This window comes from Saccopteryx leptura, chromosome 5 (assembly GCF_036850995.1).
Source record: "Saccopteryx leptura isolate mSacLep1 chromosome 5, mSacLep1_pri_phased_curated, whole genome shotgun sequence".
Classification (NCBI taxonomy): Eukaryota; Metazoa; Chordata; class Mammalia; order Chiroptera; family Emballonuridae; genus Saccopteryx; species Saccopteryx leptura.
Window position 1 is genome coordinate 99,032,033 of NC_089507.1, and position 26,003 is coordinate 99,058,035.

General features: G+C 40.2%; 1 protein-coding gene across 1 annotated transcript in view; it reads right to left on the minus strand.

Moving 5' to 3' along the window:
• PITRM1 (pitrilysin metallopeptidase 1) overlaps positions 1 to 26,003 on the minus strand; it is a 52,015-nt gene that overhangs the window by 11,334 nt on the left and 14,678 nt on the right. The window contains exons 8-15 of the mRNA XM_066384874.1: positions 25,392 to 25,518; positions 25,026 to 25,114; positions 23,981 to 24,109; positions 23,301 to 23,414; positions 12,280 to 12,376; positions 11,515 to 11,649; positions 8,018 to 8,156; positions 60 to 176 (exon numbers count right to left, since the gene is read on the minus strand). Coding sequence (XP_066240971.1) covers positions 60 to 176; positions 8,018 to 8,156; positions 11,515 to 11,649; positions 12,280 to 12,376; positions 23,301 to 23,414; positions 23,981 to 24,109; positions 25,026 to 25,114; positions 25,392 to 25,518 — 947 coding nt within the window. The remainder of the gene's footprint in view (positions 1 to 59; positions 177 to 8,017; positions 8,157 to 11,514; positions 11,650 to 12,279; positions 12,377 to 23,300; positions 23,415 to 23,980; positions 24,110 to 25,025; positions 25,115 to 25,391; positions 25,519 to 26,003) is intronic.

Genomic DNA, 26,003 nt, shown 5'->3' on the forward strand with positions numbered 1-26,003 from the left:
TCACTCCTGCAACTTCACTCATGGACCCGGGCACCACACCCACCAGAGCTAACACTGACCTGCCAGGCCCACAGCCAGCTCAGTAAACGGAATGCTGGGCTCAATGTCTGATACTTTCAACGCCGGCAGACAAGAGGCATCCTGAGCGTTGCTTTGCTGAGTCTGTAATTCTAAACCTAGGGAAAAAAGGGGGGGGGGGGATATTAGGACAATAACAACTGAAAGGTGTCGTGAAATTCATTCCTGCCTCCCAGGTATAATACTAGATAGAACTCATCTTTAGAGCTTTCAAACTATTTCTTGCTGGACTGCAATTTAGTAATATTTGTACTTCATTCTTATTTTATGTTCACTAACTTAAGCAAAATGGTCGTACGCTCACACACATTGCCCAAATTATAAACATACTTAAAAACACATGTTCTGGGCCAGCTCCTCCACTGATCTGATTGGAGGGGAGAGTCTGGGAGTCTGCACAGTAGCACCCGACTGTCAGGGGAAGGCTCCAGACGCTCCACGTGTGACCAAGGACAGAGCTGACTAAGGCACACATTAATCCTCTGCACAATTTAAAGTTCTGTCAAACAAACACTACATCACTTCACAAGATAACTGATCCCCTGGCGTCTGCTGAGCTGCCCTGAAGGACGCCTCCCTGAAGTTCCCCAAGTCAGTGACTAAGAAATGGCCCCTTCAGACAGGGATGGGCTTCGGGGCAGCCTGTTACAGGCCCTGCTGGGGTTGGGTCCCTGGTCCAAGCACAGCCTGCATCACCTCCCCTCCACAGCCCCATTCCCAGCTCCTAGGGGGCTCCATGCACCTCACACTTAAACCTCTTGGCTGTTCCAGGACCTCCTCACCTGGCTGTCAACTCCACTCCAACGAACCAAGTCTCCTGACCCCTTGCCCCTTGGATGCTAATTCTGTGCACTTGGCCTCTTGCCTCTCTGCCTGTCCAGTCCTGACAAGAGTTCAAGGGCCCACCTCCCTTGTCCTCTGAAATACCCACCGCTCCTTTGTGAAGGCCCAGAAACTGCTGGCACCGCTTCGTCCTCTCAGCAGGTGAACTCCCTCCCCGTACTTACTGTTGCACATAGACACCTCAAACTGGAAGGGTACTTAGAGTTTAATTTATTAGACAATCTCCCATTCTCATTTTCCCTTAATGCTTACAGATTAGACTGATTCCTCACACGACATACACATGAAAGACTTATCGAGATGAAATAACCACTAAGCACTAGCACTGTGTCCTACTCTGCAGTGATCTGTAAAATAAAAGTACACTTTTGTAATAAGGGTCTTTGTTTATTGGGTGTGGACTGGAGTAACTGTTTCTTCAAACAGCACACACCTCCACAGCCAAGCCAGGAATCTGGTCACTCAGCGAGCGCCCACTCTGTTGCTTACGCACGTAATTATCTCCTATACAAACAGGTTTAAGTAAAATTGGAAGGTGGTCATTTCCATATCTTGGCTGTTGTAAATAATGCTGCAGTCACCCTGACCTGTGGTGACACAGTGGATAAAGCATCAACCTAGAATGCTGAGATCACTGGTTTGAAACCCCATGCTTCCAAGGCACATACGAGAAGCAACTATTAGTTGATGCTTCCCACACCTCTACCTCTTTCTCTCTCTCTCTCTCTCCTCTCTCTAAAAATCTGTAAATAAGATCTTAAAAAAAATAATGCTGCAGTGAATATAGGGGTGCATGTATCTTTACAAATTATTACTTTCACTTTCTTTGGATAAATACCCAAAATACAGACACATGATAGATCTACTCTTAATCTTTTAAGGAACCTCCATATTGTTTTCCAGTGGCTGCATAGATTAACTGCCATTTGCGACAGCATGGACAGATCTGAATAGTATTACGCTAAGCAAAATAAGTCAGAGAAAAACAAAACCCATTTCACCATGTGGAATATAAGACTAGAAAGCAACAAACTAACAAAAAAAACCCAAACAGACCCTCACAGACAACAGAATGGTGGATACCCGGGGGAAGGGGGAGGGGAGAGGACGAAGTATGTAAAGGCTGAAATGCATGGTAACAAACAAAAACTAGACATGAGGTGGTGAGCACAAATAGAGTACACAGGTGCCAAAGTATAATGGCATACACCTGAAATTTATGTAATGTTATTAATCAGTGTTACCATAATAAATTTAATTAAGTTTTCCAGGCCTGACCTGTGGAGTTCAGTGGGTAAAGCATCTACCTGGAACGCTGAGGTCGCCAGATTGAAACCCTGGGCTTTCCAGGTCAAGGCACATATGGGAGTTGATGCTTCTTGCTCCTCCCCCTCCTCTCTCTCTCTCTCTCTCTTCCCCCCTTTCTCTAAAAATGAATAAAAACAATAGAAAATAGGTGGGACTCCAAACTAAAACCCTCTGCTCAGCCAAAGAAACCATCAACTAAATGAAGAAGCAACCTAAGAAATGGGAGAAAATATGTATTTGCAAATCAAATATCTGTTAAACATTTTACATCCAAAATACAGTGTGTCTGTAAAGTCATAGTGCACTTTTGACCGGTCACAGGAAAGCAACAAGATGATAAAAATGTGAAATCTGCACCAAATTAAAGGAAAACCCTCCCAGTTTCTGTAGGATGATGTGGCAGCATATGCGCATGTGCAGATGATGATGTAACACCGTGTATACAGTGGAGCAGCCCACGGCCATGCCAGTCGAGATGTGGACAGTACAGAGGAAAGTTCAGTGTGTTCTGTCGCTCACTAAGTTCGAATCCATGACCAAAGTGCAACGTGAATATCGGCACGTTTATAATAAAGTGCCACCACATAGGAATAACATTACTCAGTGGGATGAGCAGTTGAAGGAAACTGGCAGTTTGGTGGAGAAACCCCGTTCTGGTAGGCCATCAGTCAGTGACGAGTCTGTAGAGGCTATACGGGATAGCTACCTAAGGAGCCCTAAAAAATCTGTGCGTGAGCCCACATCGAACTGCACTGAATAGGTATGAAACTGGGAGAGTTTCTCTTTTATTTGGTGCAGATTTCACATTTCTATCATCTTTTATTGCTTTCCTGTGACCAAACGTGCACCATGACTTTACGGACACACTGTATATATAAAATTCACAAAATTCAACAGCAAAAAAAAAGCCTGATTAAAATATGGGCAGAGGACGTGAACAAACATTCTTCTCAAGAGGAAGTACAGATGCCAACAGAAACATGAAAAGATGCACAAGATCACTAACCATCAGAGAAAAATGCACATCAAAACAACAATGAAATACATTATACCCATGAGGAAGGCTACTATCAAAAAAACCCCAAGAAAATAATCAGTGCTGGTGAGCGTGTCTCGTGCACTGTTTGGGGACTGTAAATTGGTGCAACTGGTTTGGAAAACTATATTGAGGTTCCTCAAAAAAATCAAAAACAGAATTACCATATAATCTAGCAATCTCACTTCTGGATATTCATTTGAAGAAAATGAAAACACAAATTCAAGAAGATATATGCATTCCTACGCTCACTGCAGCATTATTTACAACAGCGAGATATGGAAGCAATATGGATAAATGTACAAAAACGTGGTAAAGCCACAGCCGGATAGCTCAATCGGTTAGACATTGTTCCGAAGTGCAGAGGTTGCCAGTCTGATTCCCTATCAGGGCACATACAGGAGCAGATCAATGTTCTGTCTCTCTCCTCTGTCTCATTTCCTCTCTAAAATCAATTTTTAAAAATGTGGTAAAGATGTAGAACAGAATATTACTCAGCCATAAGAGAATGAAATGTGTCGTTTGTGACAACATACAGTAGATGGACCTACAAAACATTATGTTAAGTGAAATAAGTCAGAGAAAAACAATTATTATGTTTTACTTGTATGTGGATCTAAAAAAAGCAAAATCAATGAACATATAAAATAGAAACTAGCTCACATATACAGAGAAAGTTTGATAGTCACAAGATTGGAGGGAGATTGGGACAATGGAAGAAAAAGGTGAAAGGGATTAAGTACCAACTGCCAGCTATAAAATGGTCACTGGGGCCCTAGCCAGTTGGCTCAGTGGTAGAGAGTTGGCCCGGCACAGGGATGTCCCAAGTTTGATTCCCTGTCAGGGCACACAGGAGAAGTGCCCATCTGCTTCTCCACTTGTCCTCCTTTCACTTCTCTCTCTCTCCCCCTTCTGGAGCCATGGCTCGATTGGAGTGAGCTGACCCCAAGCACTGAGGATGGCTCCACGGCCTCGGCCACTAAGAAAAGCTTGGTTGCTGAGCAATGGAGCACCGCAACCCTAGTGGCCTTGCTGGCTGGATCCTAGTTGGGGGCACATGCGGGAGTCTGTCTCTGCCTCCTCTCCTCTCACTAAATTAAAGTCACTGAACTTTTTTGGGTAAGATATTTGCTCTGAATTGGTGATGCTGGCCTTCAGTCAAAATTCCAAATAACTTGACTTGGGGAGAGAAGAGGAGACTCACCTTACTTTTCAGCAGTTGACAGTGTTTTTTGGGTCCTCTATTTGACAGAGTTGGTAATCATGGTACTATTATTGGAGGATAAGTAACTGCCCTTGGGAGTAAAAAATGGGAATAGGACATAAATGCAGATTCTCAGGCATAGCCCCAGATTGTCCCACTGACCAGGTGACCTATTGAAATTTTATTTTTTTAAGATCTTATTTATTGATTTCTGGGGAGAGAGAATAAGGTGTTTGGGGGGGCAGGAAGCATCAACTCATAGTAGTTGCTTCTCTTCTTCTATGTGCCTTGACCAGGCAAGCCCAGGGTTTCAATCTGGCTACCTCAGCATTCCAGGTCAATGCTTAATCCACTGAGCCACCAGAGGTCAGACGGCCCATTGAATTTATAAGGTATTATAGGAGCCATTGAGTATGGGCAGGTCTATTAAAAAAGTATGGTCCTTGGACCTACAAGGCCCAGAGAAGTTTTCAGAATGCCTGAGGCAAAAAATTGAAGCTAAGATGATGCTTGACCTTTTTTATCCTCAAAGCAGAAGTCCATGAAAACCTATGTCTTCTTAATAAAGATCAATTTCTAATGTACTTAACGAATTATAATAAAAGTGACTATATACAAAAAAAAAGTCACTGGGATATAAAGTACAGCAGAGGGAATATATCAATTCTGCATGATGCCTAGTGGGTAAGAGACTTCTCCAAGGAATCACTTTAAAAGGTATAAAACATCATTGGGTTGGGACACCTGAAACCAATACAGTACTGTATGCCAGCTGTAACTGAATACATTTAAAATTTTTTTTTATAAATTATTAATGAAAATGTGGTATATAGTATACATAATAGAATACCATTTACCCACCAAAAAAGAAAAAAAAAAGAAATCCTGTCATTTGTGACATGACTAAAACAAGGGCCATTAGTCTAAGTGAAAAAAGTTAGAGAAAAACAAATACCATGTGATCTCACTTATATGTAGAATCAATACTACAGAAACAAAGCAAACCAAGCTCAGACTGAGAACAGACTGCTGGTTGCCAGAGGTGGGGAGAGGGGGGAAAATGAGTGAAAGTGGTCAAAGTTACACATTTCAGGTTATAGTAAGTCATGGGGATGTAATGTATAGCATGTTGATTATAGCTAATAATATTATATTGCATATTTTAAAGTTACTGAAAGAGTAAATTTTAAAAGTTCACATCACAAGAAAAACTCTATGTGTGGTGACAGATGTACTAGACTTAACTGTGGTGATCACTGCAAAACATACATGTAGCAAATCATGTTGTATATCCAAAATTAGTTATGTCAAATATACCTCGATTAAAAAAAAAACACAGAAAGCCTGACCAGGCCTGGGATGCAGAGGACCCAGGTTCAAAACCCTGAGGTCGCTGGCTTGAGCGTGGTCTCATCCAGCTTGAGTGCAGGCTCACAAGCTTGAGCATGGAATCATACATATGACCCCACGGTCACTGGCTTGAAGCCCAAGGTCTCTAGCTTGAGCCCAAGGTCACTGGCTTGAGCAAGGGGTCACTGGCTCTGCTGGAGCCCCCCAGTCAAGGCACTTATGAGAAAGCAATCAATGAACAACTACAGTGTCACAATGAGGAATTGATGCTTCTCATCTCTCTCGCTTCCTGTCTGTCCCTATCTATCCCACTGTCTCTCTTGCTAAAAACAAAACAAAACAAAAAATAAAAGATGGATCTTGGTCAACTGGCACTCAAAAAACACAAGTTTGTGTTTATTGTTTAACATGTCAAATTCATGAGAAGATCTACTAGCTTTATTTCTAAAGAATTCAGCGATGGCCCTGGCCGGTTGGCTCAGCGGTAGAGCGTCGGCCTAGCGTGCGGAGGACCCGGGTTCGATTCCCGGCCAGGGCACATAGGAGAAGCGCCCATTTGCTTCTCCACCCCTCCGCCGCACTTTCCTCTCTGTCTCTCTCTTCCCCTCCCACAGCCAAGGCTCCATTGGAGCAAAGATGGCCCAGGCGCTGGGGATGGCTCTGTGGCCTCTGCCCCAGGCGCTAGAGTGGCTCTGGTCGCAATATGGCGACGCCCAGGATGGGCAGAGCATCGCCCCCTGGTGAGCAGAGCGTCGCCCCATGGTGGGCGTGCCGGGTGGATCCCGGTCGGGCGCATGCGGGTGTCTGTCTGACTGTCTCTCCCCGTTTCCAGCTTCAGAAAAATGAAAAAAAAAAAAAAAAAAAAAAGAATTCAGCGATGAAGGTTGCATATTGACACTAATTTTGTCTTTACTAGATTAAATCACCTCAAACTTAGCTTGATCAAAATAGGAGGGTATATTTGTGTGTGTACTATATGTATGTGTGTGTGTATGTGTGCATATATATCTTTTTGCATGCGCACGAGGTGGGGGAGAGAGGGACAGGAAAGGAGAGAGATGAGAAGAAGCATCAACTCGTAATTGCATCACCTTAGTTGCTCACTGATTGCTTCTCATATGTGCCTTGACTGGGGAGCTCCAGCCAAGCCGGTGACCCCACACTAAAGCTGGTGAGCCCGTGCCAGAGCTGGCGACCTCAGGGTTTTGAACCTGGGTCCTTAGTGTTCCAGGCCAACGCTCTATCCACTGTGACACTGCCTGTCAGGACATTTTAATAAGTATATTTCATTAATATATATTTTTGTTGAAATTCACTATTTTAAAGATATAATTCATTATGTTTTGACAGATATATAAGGTAATGGAACACCACGTCATGAACCAGAACATTTCCAACACCCCATAAAGTCCCCTCTTCACTCCCTGTGGGCCATTCCTTGTCCCCACGCTGGCCTCACATGCCTTCTGTCACTGTCCTTTTCCTTTTCCAGGGTTCGTATAAATGGACTCACTCAGTAGGTATTCTTTGTGTCTGGCTAATTTCCCTTAGCAAGGAAATTTGGAGATTCATCCATAATGAATGCATCTAAATTTTGTTCCTCTTTATGGCCGAGGAGCATTTTATTTTGTGAACATAGCATGTCGATGAAGATGTGAGTTGTTTCCGGTTTTGTGGGGACATACGCTTTCATTTCTCCTGGGTAAACAAGAGTAGGAGCACTGGGCTGTAAAGTGAGTGTATGTTCCGTGCTGTAAGGAATTCTACACTTTGTCTTCACTGTGCCTGCACCATACAGACCCGAGTGTGGCTTCACCACAGCTCACGCCCTTCCCCACCCGAGACGAGACCCGCTCCTCTGATCTCACAGCTCACACGTCCACAGTGCTCGGTGGGCAGTTTACTACACGTGGCAACACAACACACACATTGGTGCATGATACAGCACCTGAAAACAGAAGTACTTATAAAATTGTGAGGTGACTACACCTCTGAAGCTGTGTCATTTCCACAAGTCCTGCCTTTCCTGCCCAACTAGAGGCTGAACCCATTGCTCCCAACGTAGAACTTCTCAGGTGACCAAGAAATGCTTGCTTGGTTGAAATAAGACTTGCCTGCAACTATTTCCTCAGTAAGAAGTTCACCACAGTGTTGGGCAAAGGCTGGGGAATGACCGGGAGCAAAAATGAGCCTCTGACCTTTGTCGTAGATCTGCCGCTTGTCCTCCAGGGAAAGAGCGCTGACCTTTTGCTTCAGTTTTTCAGTTTCCATTTGTGCTTGTTTCTCTGAATACCTGTCATCTGGTTTCATTGATAAAGTCAACTTATGCTGGTTATTCTGCAACAACCATAGCAACAAAAAAGTCAAATTAAAACAAGATGTTATTAAAGCCCAACATGATAAACTAGCCTTTCTCTGCCTGTGTGCTCTTGGTCCTGAGACCCACCTTCCATTTCAAACAGTGATGACAACAAAACTCATCCTAATGGTGGTCCTGCAGAAAGTATGAGAGCCGGAATAGATTCTTACCCTCATATCTGCTATGTAACTATGTAATTTGTATATGCTATTACTACTATCATTAGGATGATTATTGTTATGTTGTAGCCATTAATGTATCAATACTCAGTATTTCCTTTATATTTTGTTTGTACAAGGAAAATATCTGGCAGAAATGTAAACTGGTGTGGCCATTATGGAAGACACTATGGTGGTTCCTCAAAAAATGAAGAATAGTTACCATATGACTCAGCAACCCCTCTACTGGGTATCTACCCGAAAAAATCGGAAACATTTGTTAGCAAAGATATATGCACCCTCATGTTCATTGCAGCATTATTCACAGTGACCAAGGCATAAAGATAACTAAAGTGTCCTTCAACAGGAAACTGGATAAAGAAGATGTGGTACAGGCCCTGGCCGGTTGGCTCAGTGGTAGAGCGTCGGCCTGGCGTGCAGAAGTCCCGGGTTCGATTCCCAGCCAGGGCACACAGGAGAAGCGCCCATCTGCTTCTCCACCCCTCCCCCTCTCCTTCCTCTCTGTCTCTCTCTTCCCCTCCTGCAGCCAAGGCTCCAATGGAGCAAAGATGGCCCGGGTGCTGGGGATGGCTCCTTGGCCTCTGCACCAGGCACTAGAGTGGCTCTGATCACAACAGAGAGACGCCCCGGAGGGGCAGAACATCGCCCCCTGGTGGGCAGAGCATCGCCCCCTGGTGGGCGTGCTGGGTGGATCCCGGTCGGGCGCATGCGGGAGTTTGTCTGACTGTCTCTCCCCGTTTCCAGCTTCAGAAAAATACAAAAAAAAAAAAAAAAAAAAAAAGAAGATGTGGTACATATATGCAATGGAATACTACTCAACTATCAGAAAAGATGAAATACTGCCATCTGCAACACCATGGATGGACTTGAGAATATTATGTTAAAATGAAATAAGTCAATCAAAAGAAAAGCAAAGAACTATGATTTCACTTATACATGGGATATAAAACTTAGACTCATAGACATACACAATGGTATGGTAGTTATGAGAGAGAAGGGGGTAAAGGAAACCAAATATATGGTGAAGAAAAATGGTTAGACTTTGGTGATAGGCACAGAATGCAATATACAGATCCTGTACCACAGAGATTACACCTGAAACTTACATGAGCCTATTTACTGATGCTACCCCATTATATTTACAAAAAAAAAAAAAAATCCAATCAATCAATAAAATATCTGTAACAGCAAAGAAAGTTCCTAAGCTTTACCTTTATCTATCACAGGAAGGAGACTGTGTTATAACAAAGAATACTCTTTACAATGTTATGCTTGTGAGTTGATAAACTCACTTACAAAGAAAATGTTGCTCTAGCTCCTTGGTTGGCAAACCGCAGCTCACAGCCACATGCAGCTCTTTGGCCCCTTGAGTGTTTAACAAAGGCCAGCTTAGGAGTACCCTAATTAAGGTAATAACAATGTACCTACCTATATAGTTTAAGTTTAAAAAATTTGGCTCTCAAAAGAAATTTCAATCATTGTACTGTTGATATTTGGCTCTGTTGACTGAGTTTGTCAACCACTGCTCTAGCTGGTTGGCTCAGTGGTAGAGCGTCAGCCCGGCATGTGGAAGTCCTGGGTAGGATTCCCAGTCAGGACACACAGGAGAAGAGACAATTTGCTTCTTCTCCCACAACCATGACTCAAATGAGCAAGTTGGTCCCAGGCGCTAAGGATGGCTCCATGGCTTCGCCTCAGGAACTAAAAATAGCTTGGTTGCTGAGCAATGGAGCAGCGGCCCCAGATGGCCAGAATATCAGCCCTTGATGTTGCTAGATGGATCCTGGTCGGGGCACATGTGGGAGTTTGTCTCTCTCCCTCCATGCCTCTCACTTGTTTTTTTTTTTAAAAAAAGCAAACTCATTAAGAATTATAAAGAGCTCATAAAATCTAAACAAAGAGTCATCAGTAAACATGTACAATTATGCATGTTACCAAAAATTTCACTATTTATGGCAGCTATTCTACAATTATAATCAGGATGAGTAAAATAACCACAAATGCTTTTATCTAGTTAAGTTTTTCAATTTTGCTGGTCTTTAGTTTTTCCATTTAAGAATTTCTATTGTAGCTGATTTCCGAAATATTTACAATTAAAAAAGGTTTAAATTAAAAAAAAAAACACCCCCACAATCTCCTCCCAAAAACATACGTAACTTAAATCACAGGTCAAATGATCTAATCATTCTCCATGTCCAAAACAATGGCACCAAGTACAACAGTCACTCTTCATAACAGACAGCAGTCCTACAATAGCCCCCACCCCATGGTCAAGGGTCTTTTAAGTTCTACCGCATTGACGACTATCTAGCAGGAACACACACCAAGTACAAATGCACAGAATCCCACAGAAACAAGGAGCAAGCATCCAAAGAATCCTTTATAAAAATAACCAAAATATTCAAACATGTCAGTGACTTATTCTCATAATCTATATGTTCTATTAACAAAACAGAACAAAAATTTATGCAGATGTTTTGTTTATATACATACAAATACATATATATATATATAAAAAATAATATGCATATAGTCATAAAAAAACCAACTCACATCTGAATCTGGAAAACTAAATTATTAAGTCCATATGAGCATTTAAAATTTTAATTAAGTCATTAAGAAATCAAATCACCTATTTATTACCAGAAATTGACTACCTGACCAGGCAGTGGCACAGTGGATAGAGCGTTGGATCGGGACACAGAAGACCCAGGTTTAAAGCCCTAAGGTCACCAGGTTGAGTGTGGACTCATCCAGCTTGAGAACAGGGTTGCCAGCTTGAGCATGGAATCATAAACATCACCCCATGGTTGCTAGCTTGACCCCAGAAGTCGCTGGCTTGAAGCCCAAGGTCGCTGGCTTGAGCAAGGGGTTGCTGGCTCGAGCAAGGGGTTGCTGGCTCTGCTGTAGCCCCTTGGTCAAGGCACATATGAGAAAGCAATCAATGAATAACTAAGGTGCCTCAATGAAGAACTGATGCTTCTCATCTCTCTCCCTACGGTCTGTCCCTCTCTCTGTCTCTGTCATCAAAAAAATAAATAAATAAATAAATTAAAAAAAAAAGAAATTGATTTACATAAAGTAGATTTTTCTAATGTTCCTTTCATTATAAAATTCACCTTCAAAATTAAAAGCTTATATTCTCCAATTTTCTTACCTTAAAATACTGTTTCACTTTTTCTTGCAAAAACTTTGGGTTTTCCTTCAGGCACTGCCTGAACTGAGCCACCTGCTGCCCCAGCCGCAGGAGCTCCACAGGGTCCCCGTCATGATTCCAGCAGGAAGCTATGTACTGCAACAGGGAGTTTAAATCACATGATGAACTCTACATCAGCTCAGCCAACTTCAAAAGCTTGGCATTTTATTAAAATCTGTTTTTACATTTAAAAATACCACAGATTGAAAATTAAGTCATTCTTTGATTAAAAGAAAAACTAAACCCATTTTAAACTTATTTATTCCTAATACAATAAAAAAAGCACAGGTTTAGAAATCACTTTTAGGAAATATAACTAACAACAAATCAACAGTTATTATAAATCCCTACCCACATAAAGTGTTTTGTGTAAATCTATTTTACATACAAACATAAGATACCAAAAAGCCAATAGCAACCTAGTAAAAAGCTAAATATTATAAAACTAAATTAAATTTAAAATTATCAGATGCAAAACAGCGTAACTTTCAAGGTCCAAATGAAAGTTGCTATGATTAGCAATCTATACAGGGTGTGGCAAAAGTAGGTTTACAGTTGTTAGTACAGAAAATAATACAATTAATAAAAATATAAGAAGTCTGTGTTTTGTGTACTTACAACTGTAAGCCTATGCTTACTCCACACTGTATTTTCAAGAACTACTAATTACAAAAATAACAAAACAAAAGAAAAAGAAAGAAAGGAGATGGCTGAGAAATTACACACAGACGTCAGGGCGAGTCCAAAGCTGACAGACTGATGCTTCATTTGTATCTCAATTTTATGAAGTAAAGCTTCAATTCGATCATCTTCAAATCCTTTCCTAAAGAAGTATTAAAAACAGAGACATTAAAAAGAAATGTTTACTACAAAGTGGCAATAATCAAAACAATATGGTATGGGCAGAAAAAGAGACATACAGATCAATGGAACAGAACTGAGAGCCCAGAAACAAACCCACACATTTACAGGCAACTAATTTTTGACAAAAGAGCTGAGAACATAACAATGGAAAAAGAAAAGACTTTTCAATAAATGGCATTGAGAGAACTGGACAGCCACATGCAAAGGAATAAAACTAGACTGCTACCTGACATCATACACAAAATTAACTCAAAATGGATTAACGATCTCAATATAAGAAGCAATAAAATACATAGAAGAAAACATAATTACTAAACTTATAAACTCTGGTCTCAGAGAGAATTTTATGAATTTGACCCCAAAGGCAAGGAAAATAAAAGCAAAAATAAATGAACGGGACTACATCAAACTAAAAGGCAAGAAACTGTCAACAAATCAAAAAGGCAACCAACCAAATGGGATATTTACAAACAATACCTTTAGTAAAGGATTAATATCCACAATATAAAGAACTCATACAACTCCACCAAAAATACAGGTAAATAAAAAATCCAATTTAAAAGAAGGGCAGAGAGCCAGATCAAACAATTCCACAAAGCAAAAATGACAACAAAACAATCAGATTAAAAAATGAGCAGAGGAGGTGACCAGGTGGTGGCGCAATGGATAGAGCATCGGACTGGGATGCGGAGTACCCAGGGGTCGCCAGTTTGAGCACGGGCTCATCTGGCTTGAGCAAAAAGCTCACCAGCTTGGGCCCAAGGTCGCTGGCTCAAGCAAGGGGTTACTTGGTCTGCCGAAGGCCCGCGATCAAGGCACATATGAGAAAGCAATGAACTAAGGTGTCGCAATGAAAAACTGATGATTGATGCTTCTCTCTCTCTCCATTCCTGTCTGTCTGTCCCTATCTATCCCTCTCTCTGACTCTCTCTGTCCCTATAAAAAAAAAATAATTTTTTTTAAAAAAATTTAAAAAAAAATGAGCAGAGGAACTGAATAGATACTTTTTCCCAAGAAGACATACAAATAGCCAAGAGACATGAAAAGATGCTTAACTTCAGTAGCTATAAGGGAAATGTAAATCAAAACCACAATGAAGTATCACCTCACATCTGTCAGAATAGCTATCATCAATAAGAAAAGAAAGAGAGGAGTGACGTCACGGAAATGGCGCCGTGAGCAGCGCGTCCGACAGATCTCCCCAAAATCTCAACAAATTTATCAACTAGAAACAGGAAAATTTATCTTCGGAGCATTACGGAGTTCCACACAAACTGAAAGCAAAAGGACTATTATCACTTGAATCTGAGAGACGAGGGTGTGGAGGAAGCTACCGCAGGGACGTTCATTCAAGCCTCGAGGAAGTGCCGCCGCCGCCAGCCACCGCCGCGAGCCGCTGCGAGCAGCGCCCGGGTCGGTTGCAGAGCGAGCACCGCCCACACTCCGGAGCGGCGAGCAGCCGCTGGCGCGCGCCCGGTCTGGTTGCAGACCAAGCATTGCAGACCGAGCACCGCTAACGTTCCCAGCGGCCCGCGCACGGGGAGCGGGAGAGGCCCCAGGGCGGTATTCCCTACTTGGGAGATTCTCTCCGCGGGCGGGGCACCTCACCCAGCCATTCAAGCTAACAATCAAGCGTTGGGGGAGGGGCGCGCGCAGGCAGCCTGAAATACCTTCGGGAGCACAGCTGCGACCCAATTACTAAAATTAACTTAACCCGTGAAATCTGCGCACCCTCGGTTCTAATTGATAAGATCTCTCTCAGTTCACCGACCCAAGACAAGAGGCGTGATATTTTTTAGTGCCTCTCGCTAAAGGGGCGGGGGCAACTTCTGATTGATAGAGCCTCCATATTCAGGGATAAACGCTAACAAGAAGGACTTGGCAGATAATAAGATCTATACTACACTAGTCGCAAGCAGAGACTAGTGCCTCTTCTTACCAGCCAAAACAGGCTACAAAGTGTGGAAAGCCTGGGTTGAGAGGTCCAACTGAATGCTAGGCGCTGAACAGTCACCTTGACAACAATTGACTCCCACCCCCGCCTGATTACACTGGAGGCCCTGACTGCCAGAGCCCTTCCCAAAGCCTTGCACTGAGTGGGGATAGAGTGGGGATTTCCCAGCTCTTTGAGCCTCTTACTCCCCAGGCAGAAGCAGTGGCAGCCTTATAGATGGATCACCAGGCTGCTAATTCAGGAAGGGGGGACTAGGAGAGAGAATCCACGAAAGCAAACTCTCTCATCGTTGGACCCTGCAAACGCCAACAAGCCTTGACTACCAGCAAGACTAAAGCCAATTATATGACATTGCCATAGAATCCCATCAACTGCAAATCCCTACCTAAATGTGACACAGGGGCAGAGCCTGGGGTACAGAGTCACCGACCAGGAAGAGGGAGAGAAAAGAAAAAGGAAGAAGTTAACATCTCAAAATCAAGAAAAATCCACAGACTTTACAACTTGTTCCACTAATTTTTGTTGTTGTTGTTGTTTGTTTCTTCTATCCTATTGCCTTTATTTCCTCCACCTCGGTCCTTCTATTCTCTGCCCATCTTATGCTTCCCTTTTCTTGAACTACACTACTCATAAGTGTTACATTTTGTTTCTCTTCTTCATCCTCACCCTCCTTTGGGGTTATACTCCAGGACACTTAACTCTCACTCTCTCCTCTTTTGTTTGTTTTTTTTTTGTTGTTGTTTTTTGCTTTATTTTGTTTTTTTCTCTTCCTTTTTTATTTCTTCCTTCGTTTTTCTCTTTTTCTTATTTTTTCCTTTCTATTCGTTTTTTCTTTTCTCGTTTTACTTTCCTCCCATTTAATCCTCAATCACGAACAAATTAGTTAATTTGGGACTCAAGGCTTTTTTTGGCTTTATTTTTCTTTTTCGCTTTTGTTTTTGTTTTTTTCTTGTTAGTTTATTTTTGTGGCATTTTGGGTCCTCCCAACCCAAGGTCTCCATTGTATTTGGTCTTCGCTCCACTTAATACAACAGATTTTTACTTACTATTTTTATTTTTTCTTCTTTATTATTCCTTTTTTTGTCCTTTTTTTCTGGTTCCCTCTTATCCCTCTCATTATATCTCTTAGTTGACCATCACCCGCAGGCAGATCAACTTATGCTTGTCTAAGATTTTCTTCCTTTTTTTTTTTTTTTTTTGCATTTAGTAGGTCCCTACTCCCCTTTTTTTTTTTGCCCCTTGAACTCTTCACCGCAAACCAGGCCCTCCATTATAGGCACGATATTTCCCTGAGGAGGGGAGAGGAGGGAAGGAGAAGAAAGAAAAAAAAGGGGGAAATAATAAATTATTACTGCTTTTTTTTGTGGGGTGTTTTACCCTTTGGTTTTTTTTTTTGTTTGTTTGTTTGTTTTTTTACTCTTTACTCTTTATTAATTCTAATTAGTGCTATCAACAAGACCACCCTCAGATGCCAATAAGAAAGAGGAAATCGAATATTATGGATACAAAAGAAAGAGAGGTAACACAAATAGATGTGGAAAAATCTATGGAGAAAAGACTTAACATATTGGAAGCCTTGGAGCTAAATGACAGAGAATTTAAAATAGAAATCTTAAAAATACTCAGAGATATACAAGAAAACACAGAAAGGCAATATAGGGAGATCAGAAAACAACTCAATGAACACAAAGAATATATTACCAAGGAAATTGAAACTATAAAAACAAATCAAACAGAAATGAAAAACTCAATTCACAAGCTGAAAAACGAGGTAACAAGCTTAGCTAGCAGAACAACCCAGATTGAAGATAGGATTAGTGAAATAGAAGACAAACAACTTGAGGGACAACAGAGAGAAGAAGAAAGAGACTCAAAAATAATAAAAAACGAGAAAGCCCGACAGGAATTATCTGACTCCATCAGAAAGAATAACATAAGAATAATAGGTATATCAGAGGGAGAAGAGAAAGAAAATGGAATGGAGAATATACTCAAACAAATAATAGACGAGAACTTCCCAAGCCTGTGGAAAGAACTAAAGCCTCAAATTCAAGAAGCAAACAGAACACCGAGTTTTCTTAACCTCAACAAACCCACTCCAAGGCTCATCATAATAAAGTTGACACAAACCAATGACAAAGAAAAAATTCTCAAGGCAGCCAGGGAAAAGAAGAGTACAACATATAAAGGAAGGCCTATTAGATTATCATCAGATTTCTCAGCAGAAACTCTACAAGCTAGAAGAGAGTGGACCCCAATATTTAAAGCCCTGAAAGAGAGGAACTTTCAGCCAAGAATACTATACCCATCAAAGCTATCCTTCAAGTATGAAGGAGATATAAAAACATTCACAAATACAGAAAAGATGAGAGAATTTATCAGCAGAAAGCCCCCACTCCAGGAAATACTAAAGGGGGTTTTCCAACCAGATTCAAAGAACAAAAGAAAACAACACCACAAGTAACAGCTCCACCAAGAACACAATAAAACCAAACTTAAACTGTGACAACAAAGGAAAAAAAAGGGGGGAGAGAATGGAGATTAACAGTAGCAAAGGACGATGAAGTGCAGAAATACTTATAAGATAGGGTACTACAATGAATATGGTAGGTACCCTTTTCATTACTTAATGGTAACCACCCTAGAAAAAACCACCACAAAAACACATGACTTAAAAAAGGTAGCAACAGAGGAAAGAAGTATGGAACACAAACAAACAGAAACAAATGATAGAAAAACAAAAGAGAAGAATCAAACTAGATACAAAACTAACAGAAAGCAATTTATAAAATGGCAGTAGGGAACCCACAAGTGTCAATAATTACACTAAATGTAAATGGATTAAACTTACCAATAAAAAGACACAGAGTAGCAGAATGGATTAAAAAAGAAAATCCAACTGTATGCTGCCTACAAGAAACACATCTAAGCAACAAGGATAAAAACAAATTCAAAGTGAAAGGCTGGAAAACAATACTCCAAGCAAACAACACCCAAAAAAAAGCAGGTGTAGCAATACTCATATCTGGTAATGCTGACTACAAGACAGAAAGAGTACTCAGAGACAAAAATGGTCACTTCATAATGATTAAGGGGACACTGAATCAAGAAGACATAACAATCCTTAATATATATGCACCAAACCAAGGAGCACCAAAATATATAAGACAGCTACTTATTGACCTTAAAACAAAAACTAACAAAAATACAATCATACTTGGAGACCTCAATACTCCGCTGACGGCTCTAGATCGGTCATCCAAACAGAGAATCAATAAAGATAAAGTGGCCTTAAGCGAAATACTAGAACACCTGGATATGATAGACATCTACAGGACACTTCATCCCAAAGCGACAGAGTATACATTTTTCTCTAGTGTACATGGAACATACTCAAGAATTGACCATATGTTGGGCCACAAAGACAATATCAGCAAATTTAGAAAAATTGAAATTGTACCAAGCATATTTTCTGATCATAAAGCCTTGAAACTAGAATTCAACTGCAAAAAAGGGGGAAAAACCCACAAAAATGTGGAAACTAAACAACATACTTCTAAAAAATGAATGGGTCAAAGAAGAAATAAGCGCAGAGATCAAAAGATACATACAGACAAATGAAAATGAAAATACGACATATCAGAATCTCTGGGATGCAGCAAAAGCAGTAATAAGAGGAAAGTTCATATCACTTCAGGCCTATATGAACAAACAAGAGAGAGCCGAAGTAAACCACTTAACTTCACACCTTAAGGAACTAGAAAAAGAAGAACAAAGACAACCCAAAACCAGCCGAAGAAAGGAGATAATAAAAATCAGAGCAGAAATAAATGAAATAGAGAACAGAAAAACTATAGAAAAAATCAATAAAACAAGGAGCTGGTTCTTTGAAAAGATCAACAAAATTGACAAACCCTTGGCAAGACTCACCAAGGAAAAAAGGCACAGGACTCAAATAAATAAAATCCAAAATGAAAGAGGAGAGATCACCACAGACATCATAGATATACAAAGAATTATTGTAGAATACTATGAAAAATTATATGCCACCAAATACAACAATCTAGAAGAAATGGATAAATTCCTAGAACAATACAACCTTCCTAGACTGAGTCGTGAAGAAGCAGAAAGCCTAAACAGACCAATCAGCAGGGAGGAAATAGAAAAAACTATTAAAAACCTCCCCAAAAATAAAAGTCCAGGCCCAGACGGTTATACTAGTGAATTCTATCAAACATTCAAAGAAGACTTGGTTCCTATTCTACTCAAAGTCTTCCAAAAAATTGAAGAAGCAATACTTCCAAACACATTTTATGAGGCCAACATAACCCTCATACCAAAACCTGGCAAGGATGGCACAAAGAAAGAAAACTACAGACCAATATCTCTAATGAATACAGATGCTAAAATACTAAACAAAATACTGGCAAACCGAATACAACAACATATTAAAAAAATAATACATCATGATCAAGTGGGATTCATCCCAGAATCTCAAGGATGGTTCAACATACGCAAAACGGTTAACGTAATACACCATATCAACAAAACAAAGAACAAAAACCACATGATCTTATCAATAGATGCAGAAAAGGCTTTTGATAAAATACAACACAATTTTATGTTTAAGACTCTCAACAAAATGGGTATAGAAGGAAAATATCTCAACATGATAAAGGCCATATATGATAAACCATCAGCCAACATCATTTTAAACGGCATAAAACTGAGGACTTTCTACCTTAAATCAGGAACAAGACAGGGCTGTCCACTCTCTCCACTCTTATTTAACGTGGTGCTAGAAGTTCTGGCCAGAGCAATCAGACAAGACAAAGAAATAAAAGGCATCCATATCGGAAAAGAAGAAGTAAAGGTATCACTTTTTGCTGATGATATGATCCTATACATCGAAAACCCGAAGGACTCCACAAAAAGATTATTAGAAACAATAAACCAATACAGTAAGGTCGCAGGATACAAAATTAACATACAGAAGTCCATAGCCTTTCTCTATGCCAACAATGAAATATTAGAAAACGAACTCAAAAAAATAATCCCCTTCACGATTGCAACAAAAAAAATAAAATACCTAGGAATAAACATAACAAAGAATGTAAAGGACCTATATAATGAAAATTACAAAGCATTGTTAAGGGAAATCGAAAAAGATACAATGAGATGGAAAAATATTCCTTGTTCTTGGATAGGAAGAATAAATATAATCAAAATGGCCATATTACCTAAAGCAATATACAAATTTAATGCAATTCCCATCAAAATCCCTATGAGATTTTTTAAAGAAATGGAACAAAAAATCATCAGATTTATATGGAACTATAAAAAACCCCGAATAGCCAAAACAATCCTAAGGAAAAAGAATGAAGCTGGGGGCATTACAATACCTGACTTTAAACTATATTATAGGGCCACAATAATCAAAACAGCATGGTATTGGCAGAAAAATAGACACTCAGACCAATGGAACAGAATAGAAAGCCCAGAAATAAAACCACATATATATGGTCAAATAATCTTTGATAAAGGGGCCAACAACACACAATGGAGAAAAGAAAGACTCTTCAACAAATGGTGTTGGGAAAACTGGAAAGCCACATGCAAAAGAATGAAACTCGACTACAGCCTGTCCCCGTGTACTAAAATTAATTCAAAATGGATCAAAGACCTAAATATAAGACCTGAAACAATAAAGTACATAGAAGAAGACATAGGTACTAAACTCATGGACCTGGGTTTTAAAGAACATTTTATGAACTTGACTCCAATGGCAAGAGAAGTGAAGGCAAAGATAAATGAATGGGACTACATCAGAATAAAAAGTTTTTGCTCAGCAAGAGAAACTGATAACAAAATAAACAGACAGCCAACTAAATGGGAAATGATATTTTCAAACAACAGCTCAGATAAGGGACTAATTTCCAAAATTTACAAAGAACTCATAAAACTCAACAACAAACAAACAAACAATCCAATAAAAAAATGGGAAGAAGACATGAATAGACACTTCTCCCAGGAAGAAATACAAATGGCCAACAGATATATGAAAAGATGCTCAGCTTCATTAGTTATTAGGGAAATGCAAATCAAAACTACAATGAGATACCACCTCACCCCTGTTAGATTAGCTATGATCAACAAGACGGGTAATAGCAAATGTTGGAGAGGCTGTGGAGAAAAAGGAACCCTCATTCACTGTTGGTGGGACTGTAAAGTAGTACAACCATTATGGAGGAAAGTATGGTGGTTCCTCAAAAAACTGCAAATAGAACTACGTTATGACCCAGCAATCCCTCTACTGGGTATATACCCCAAAACCTCAGAAACATTGAAACGTGAAGACACATGTAGCCCCATGTTCATTGCAGCACTGTTCAGTGGCCAAGACATGGAAACAACCAAAAAGCCCTTCAATAGAAGACTGGATAAAGAAGATGTGGCACATATACACGATGGAATACTACTCAGCCATAAGAAATGATGACATCAGATCATTTACAGCAAAATGGTGGGATCTTGATAACATTATAAGGAGTGAAATAAGTAAATCAGAAAAAAACAAGAACTACATGATTCCATACATTGGTGGAACATAAAAATGAGACTAAGAGACATGGACAAGTGTGTGGTGGTTACCAGGGGTGGGGGGAGGGAGGACAGGGGGAGAGTTAGGGGGAGGGGGAGGGGCACAGAGAATTAGATAGAGGGTGGCGAAGGACAATCTGACTTTGGGCGAGGGGTATGCAACATAATTTAATGACAAGGTAACCTAGACATGTTTTCTTTGAATATATGTACCCTGATTTATTAATGTCATCCCATTACCATTAATAAAAATTTATTTAAAAAAAAAAAAAAAAAAGAAAAGAAAGAACAAGTGTTGGAGAAGATGTGGAGAAAAGGGAACCCTCGTAAACTGTTGAAAGAAATGCAAACTGTGTATAGCCACAAGAACAGTTTGGAAGTTGCTCAAAATTTTAAGAATAGAGCTATCATATGATCCTGCAATAATTCTTCTGTGTATCTATCTGAAAACTTGAAAACATTTATTCACAAGGATATATGCACCCCTATTTTCACTGTAGCATTATTCACAACAGCCAAGACAGAAACAACCAAAGTGTCCTTTTGTGGTTGACTGGGCAAAGAAGATGTGGTACAATGGAATACTACTCAGCTATAAGGAAAGATGAAATACTGCCATTTGTAACATGGATGGATCTGAGAGCATCAAGCTGAACAAAATAAGTCAGGTGGAAAAGGACAAGAACCATACGATTTCACTCATAAGTGGAATAGATATAAAAAAAAAAGCAACAAAAAAACAAACTTACCAGAGGGGAAGGTGAGTGGGAAAAAAATGACTGGGCTCAAATATATGGTGATGGGAAGAGACTAAATTTTGGATGGTGAGCAAACAATGCAACATATAGATGATGTATTACAACAGTACACTTGAAACTTACATACCATTATTAACCAATGTCATCCCCATAAAATTTAAAAAAAAAGGTACTTCAAAATTCTCAGAAGAAAACATAGGAGTTAATTCTTCATAACCTTATGTTAGGCAATGGTTTTAAGTGATGCCAAAAACACAAGTAACTAAAGAAAAAATAGGTAAATTGGACAACATCAAAAGTAAAACCTTCCGTGTTTCAAAGGACACAAACAAGAAAGCAAAATGACTGGCCATAAAATTGGAGAAAATATTTGCAAACCAAGTATCTCATTAAGAGTCTTGAATAAAAAATATTAAAATAAGTTTTACAACTGCAGAATAAACAAACACATAAGCCAATTAAAAATGGATCAAGAATTTAAGATCCTGGCCGGCTGGCTCAGCAGTAGAGCGTCACCTGATGTGTGGAAGTTCCAGGTTCAATTCCTGGTCAGGGCAGACAGGAGATGTGACCATCTGTTTCTCCACCCCTTCTTTTCTCTCTCTCTCTCTCTGTCCCCCTCCCACAGCCATGGCTCGAATGGTTCGAGCAAGTTGGCCCCAGGCACTGAGGATGGCTCCACAGCTTCATCTCAGATGCTGAAATGGCTAGGTTGCCAAGAAATGGAGCATATGCCCCAGATGAGCAGAGCACTGCCCTGTAAGGGGCTTGCCAGATGGATCCCAGTTTGGGCACATGCAGGAGTCTGTCTCTCTGCCTCCCCAACTCTAACTTAATAAAAAAAAAAGTTAATACATATTATTCCAAAGATATATAGTGGTCGATAAGCACATGATGTTGATGCTCAACATCACTAATCATTAGGGAAATACAAATCAAGACTACCTCAAATCCATTAGGGTAGCTATAATAATCATAAACCAGAAAATTAGATCTGTGAGGATCTGCTTGTCCCAAAGTTGAAAAATTTGGAATTATCATACATTGGGTGGGATATAATATGGTGTAGTCACTTTGCAAAACAATTTGATTTAAAAGTTCCTCAAAAAATTAAATATAGAGGTATCATATGACCCAGAAATTCCACTCTTGGTTATCTAGTCAAAAGAAAAGAGAACATATCTCCACCAAAAGCTTGTATACAAATGTTCACAGCAGCATTATTAATCCTAGCCTTCAAAAACAGTGAAAACAACCCCAACATCTATCAGGAGCTAAATGGATAAACAATGTGGTATATTCATACATGGAATATAGTTTAGTTATAAAAAAGGACTGAAGTACTAAAATAAGTGTTTTAGTTGTAAGGCCAGGAGCCGCCATTGTGGCCATTCACATGCAGGTTTCCATTGCAAAAAGGGAGCAGAGATAATATTTAAGAAACTAAACGTGAAGAAATATGTGTTTTATTATTTCTAGAGAAGATCAAACAATGGAGAAGGCCTGACCTCTTGCTATAAAGTATTCAAAAACTGAGAAGGCAAGCAAATTGGCAAGAAAACCACACATACGTGATGATGTTGTCAATCGTCTTGTCAATTATGTCTCGGACTATCTGAATGTCCTTTTCGGCGATCCCCTGCAGGCCCACACTGAAGTAGGCCTCCCTTGTGTAGCCATTGTATCTGGAACAGGAAAATTGATCATGCATTAGAGTGCATGTGGCTTTCATCACGCGCTTACCATGTGCCCCAGCTAAAGATCAAATAAATATGCTGCAGAATAGAGCTAAGAACACTGAACTCCCAAGTCCTCCAGGACAAAACCAATGAAAGCAATAACCTAAACATCAGTACAATTTAAACTTCAAAGTTATGGCAAAATAAATCTAAAAAAGAACTACTTGGTTTTACAAAACCTTAAGATTTCAAAGAATATTTAAGGCCTTGACTTTTAAAACAGCAGTATGCCATTCTGAGATCTTAAAGAGCTGCCTTTTCCCAGACACCCCCTTCAGCGGCCATGAGCAACTTGTACTGAAACCGCACTCTAATGCAGTTAGTTCTGTGCTGAGGCAGGAAGGGGCCGTCCTGTGACTGTGGGATGTGAAGCATCCACTTCCCTAAACCCAACCACAAGAGGGCAGTAATCTTCCCTGCCCAGCTGAGACAAACAAAAATGTGTCTAGACATTGTCAAAAGTAAAAACTGCCCCCAATGGTGAACTACTGATCTGATCTGACAAAACTTACCCAACGTCAGGAGAAAAGTCTGTTCCAAGTCCAGATTCAATTAAGGCTTTGTAGAAGGGGGAGTTGGGCCCACCGATCAAGAGTGAGGACAGAAGGCTTAATGTGAAGGCTTCAAATGTGTCAGTGATGCTTCATTTAAAGGGGGGGAGGGGAGAAGAGAGGAAATGACTGTCCCTTATAAATATTTTCAAAATCATTAAAATCACCACTACACTGACACTTATTTCTAAAGAAGCTGGAGTTTGATTAAAAATGCTTGCATGTCAACCTCTATTTTATAGCTATTGATATATTACCAAAACAGAGTAACTATTTTTTTTTTATTCATTTTAGAAAGGAGAGGGAGACAGAGGGAGAGAGAGAGAGGAGAGACAGAGAGAGAGAAGGGGGGAGGAGCTAGAAGCATCAACTCCCATATGTTCCTTGACCAGGCAAGCCCAGGGTTTCGAACCGGCGACCTCCAGAGTAACTATTTTTTGATAGGATCAGTTTAGCTGCAAGTGGAATGCTACTGCAGGAGCGTGTGCCAAACACTCTGACATATATGACTGCATTCTAACTGCACTGTCACACTACACAGAGGACAAGAGACACTGCAGAGACTGGGCAACTCAGTCAGCCGTGTGGCTTCCACGGGCAGACAGCCCAGCGGATGGAGCGAGGCAGGGCTCCCGCCCGTCCACACCCCCTTCGGTGCCCAGGTCTCTAGAGTTACAGGTGTGTGCGCCACATATTTTTCCGAGGCAGCATTCACAGGACTCTTCTCACACTCAGAGGCACCTAGACTCCAGTGGTAACAACTGCTCTTCCGAGCCAGCGTTTTCTTTAGGAATGAGCTTTAAAAGGCGGTAAGAAAGTTACTTTTCTTCTGGGCAGCTACCCAAAGTGATTTCCCCTCAAACCATCCCAAAGACATTATTAAAAACTCCGCTGTCACCCAACACCTGCTGTAACACTGAGTCCTAACCACCCACCCATTCACACCGGACTGCAGAACTCCCTCGGACCCTGCTCATCTGCATGTCTTACTTTCACAGATACTCACTCTGGTAAGAGGAAGCTGACACTGACAGTTGTTTGTTTAGAGGAACTTGCAGCCAGAGAGTCTGGGGCACAGGTGATCTGAAATTCCCTCTGTAAAAGCACATGACGCATGAAGGAGGCACAACATATGAATGAATGAGTTTAAATTAGTATATATTATCTAAATGAATAAAATGGTCCAAGAGATGTTTTTCACTAAATTGACTTTTTTTTCAAACATATAAGCATCTTTTGGCTTGAGAAGATCTTACATATATAGCAGAGCTCACATCACATTTAAAATCCAATTATTAACACACAATTGGAGACTTCACTCCCTATACCCACAGCTCGGTAGCACAATGATCATCCTCTGGAAGGCACTCACCGGCTTATCCCAAGGCTTCTGAGCGGGAACTGAGGTGTTTGGTTCAATTTTCTGAAATTTACTCAGAGCCTCTTCGTGAATTTGTTTCAGATGCTGTTCTAGTGGAAAATTACCATAAGTAAAGAACCTAAAATTTTGAGAGAATATATTAGTCTACTTCAGATTAAAAGATAGAAGTCAACAGATGGCTTTTTGTATGAAGTAGAGGTATGCATATACATAGCAGCTGATAACATGCCAGCTTCCAAGCAGAAATGAGCTTCATAGAGAAATACATTTTTTTCATGTAGTTTAACTATAAACACCAAACAGAGGCTTTTGTTCTTTTTATAACATAGGTGGTTCAAACAAAACACAAGTTGTACAGAATGAATTAATGAAATGTAAATTTGGCAATAATTGATTTTTATTTTAAATCTACTGTAAAGATGCTACAAAACCTAAGTAAGTTCTATGTTAAACTACTTTGTGACCTTGGCTACACTAACACAATAATCCATCTAAGACCAAAAGATAAAGAATTTCACAAAGTTCAACTTTAAGCTACAAATTTGGTTACACATGCTCTGAAATCAACATATTTAGCCAGAGGCAAAAGATTATAATGACAGA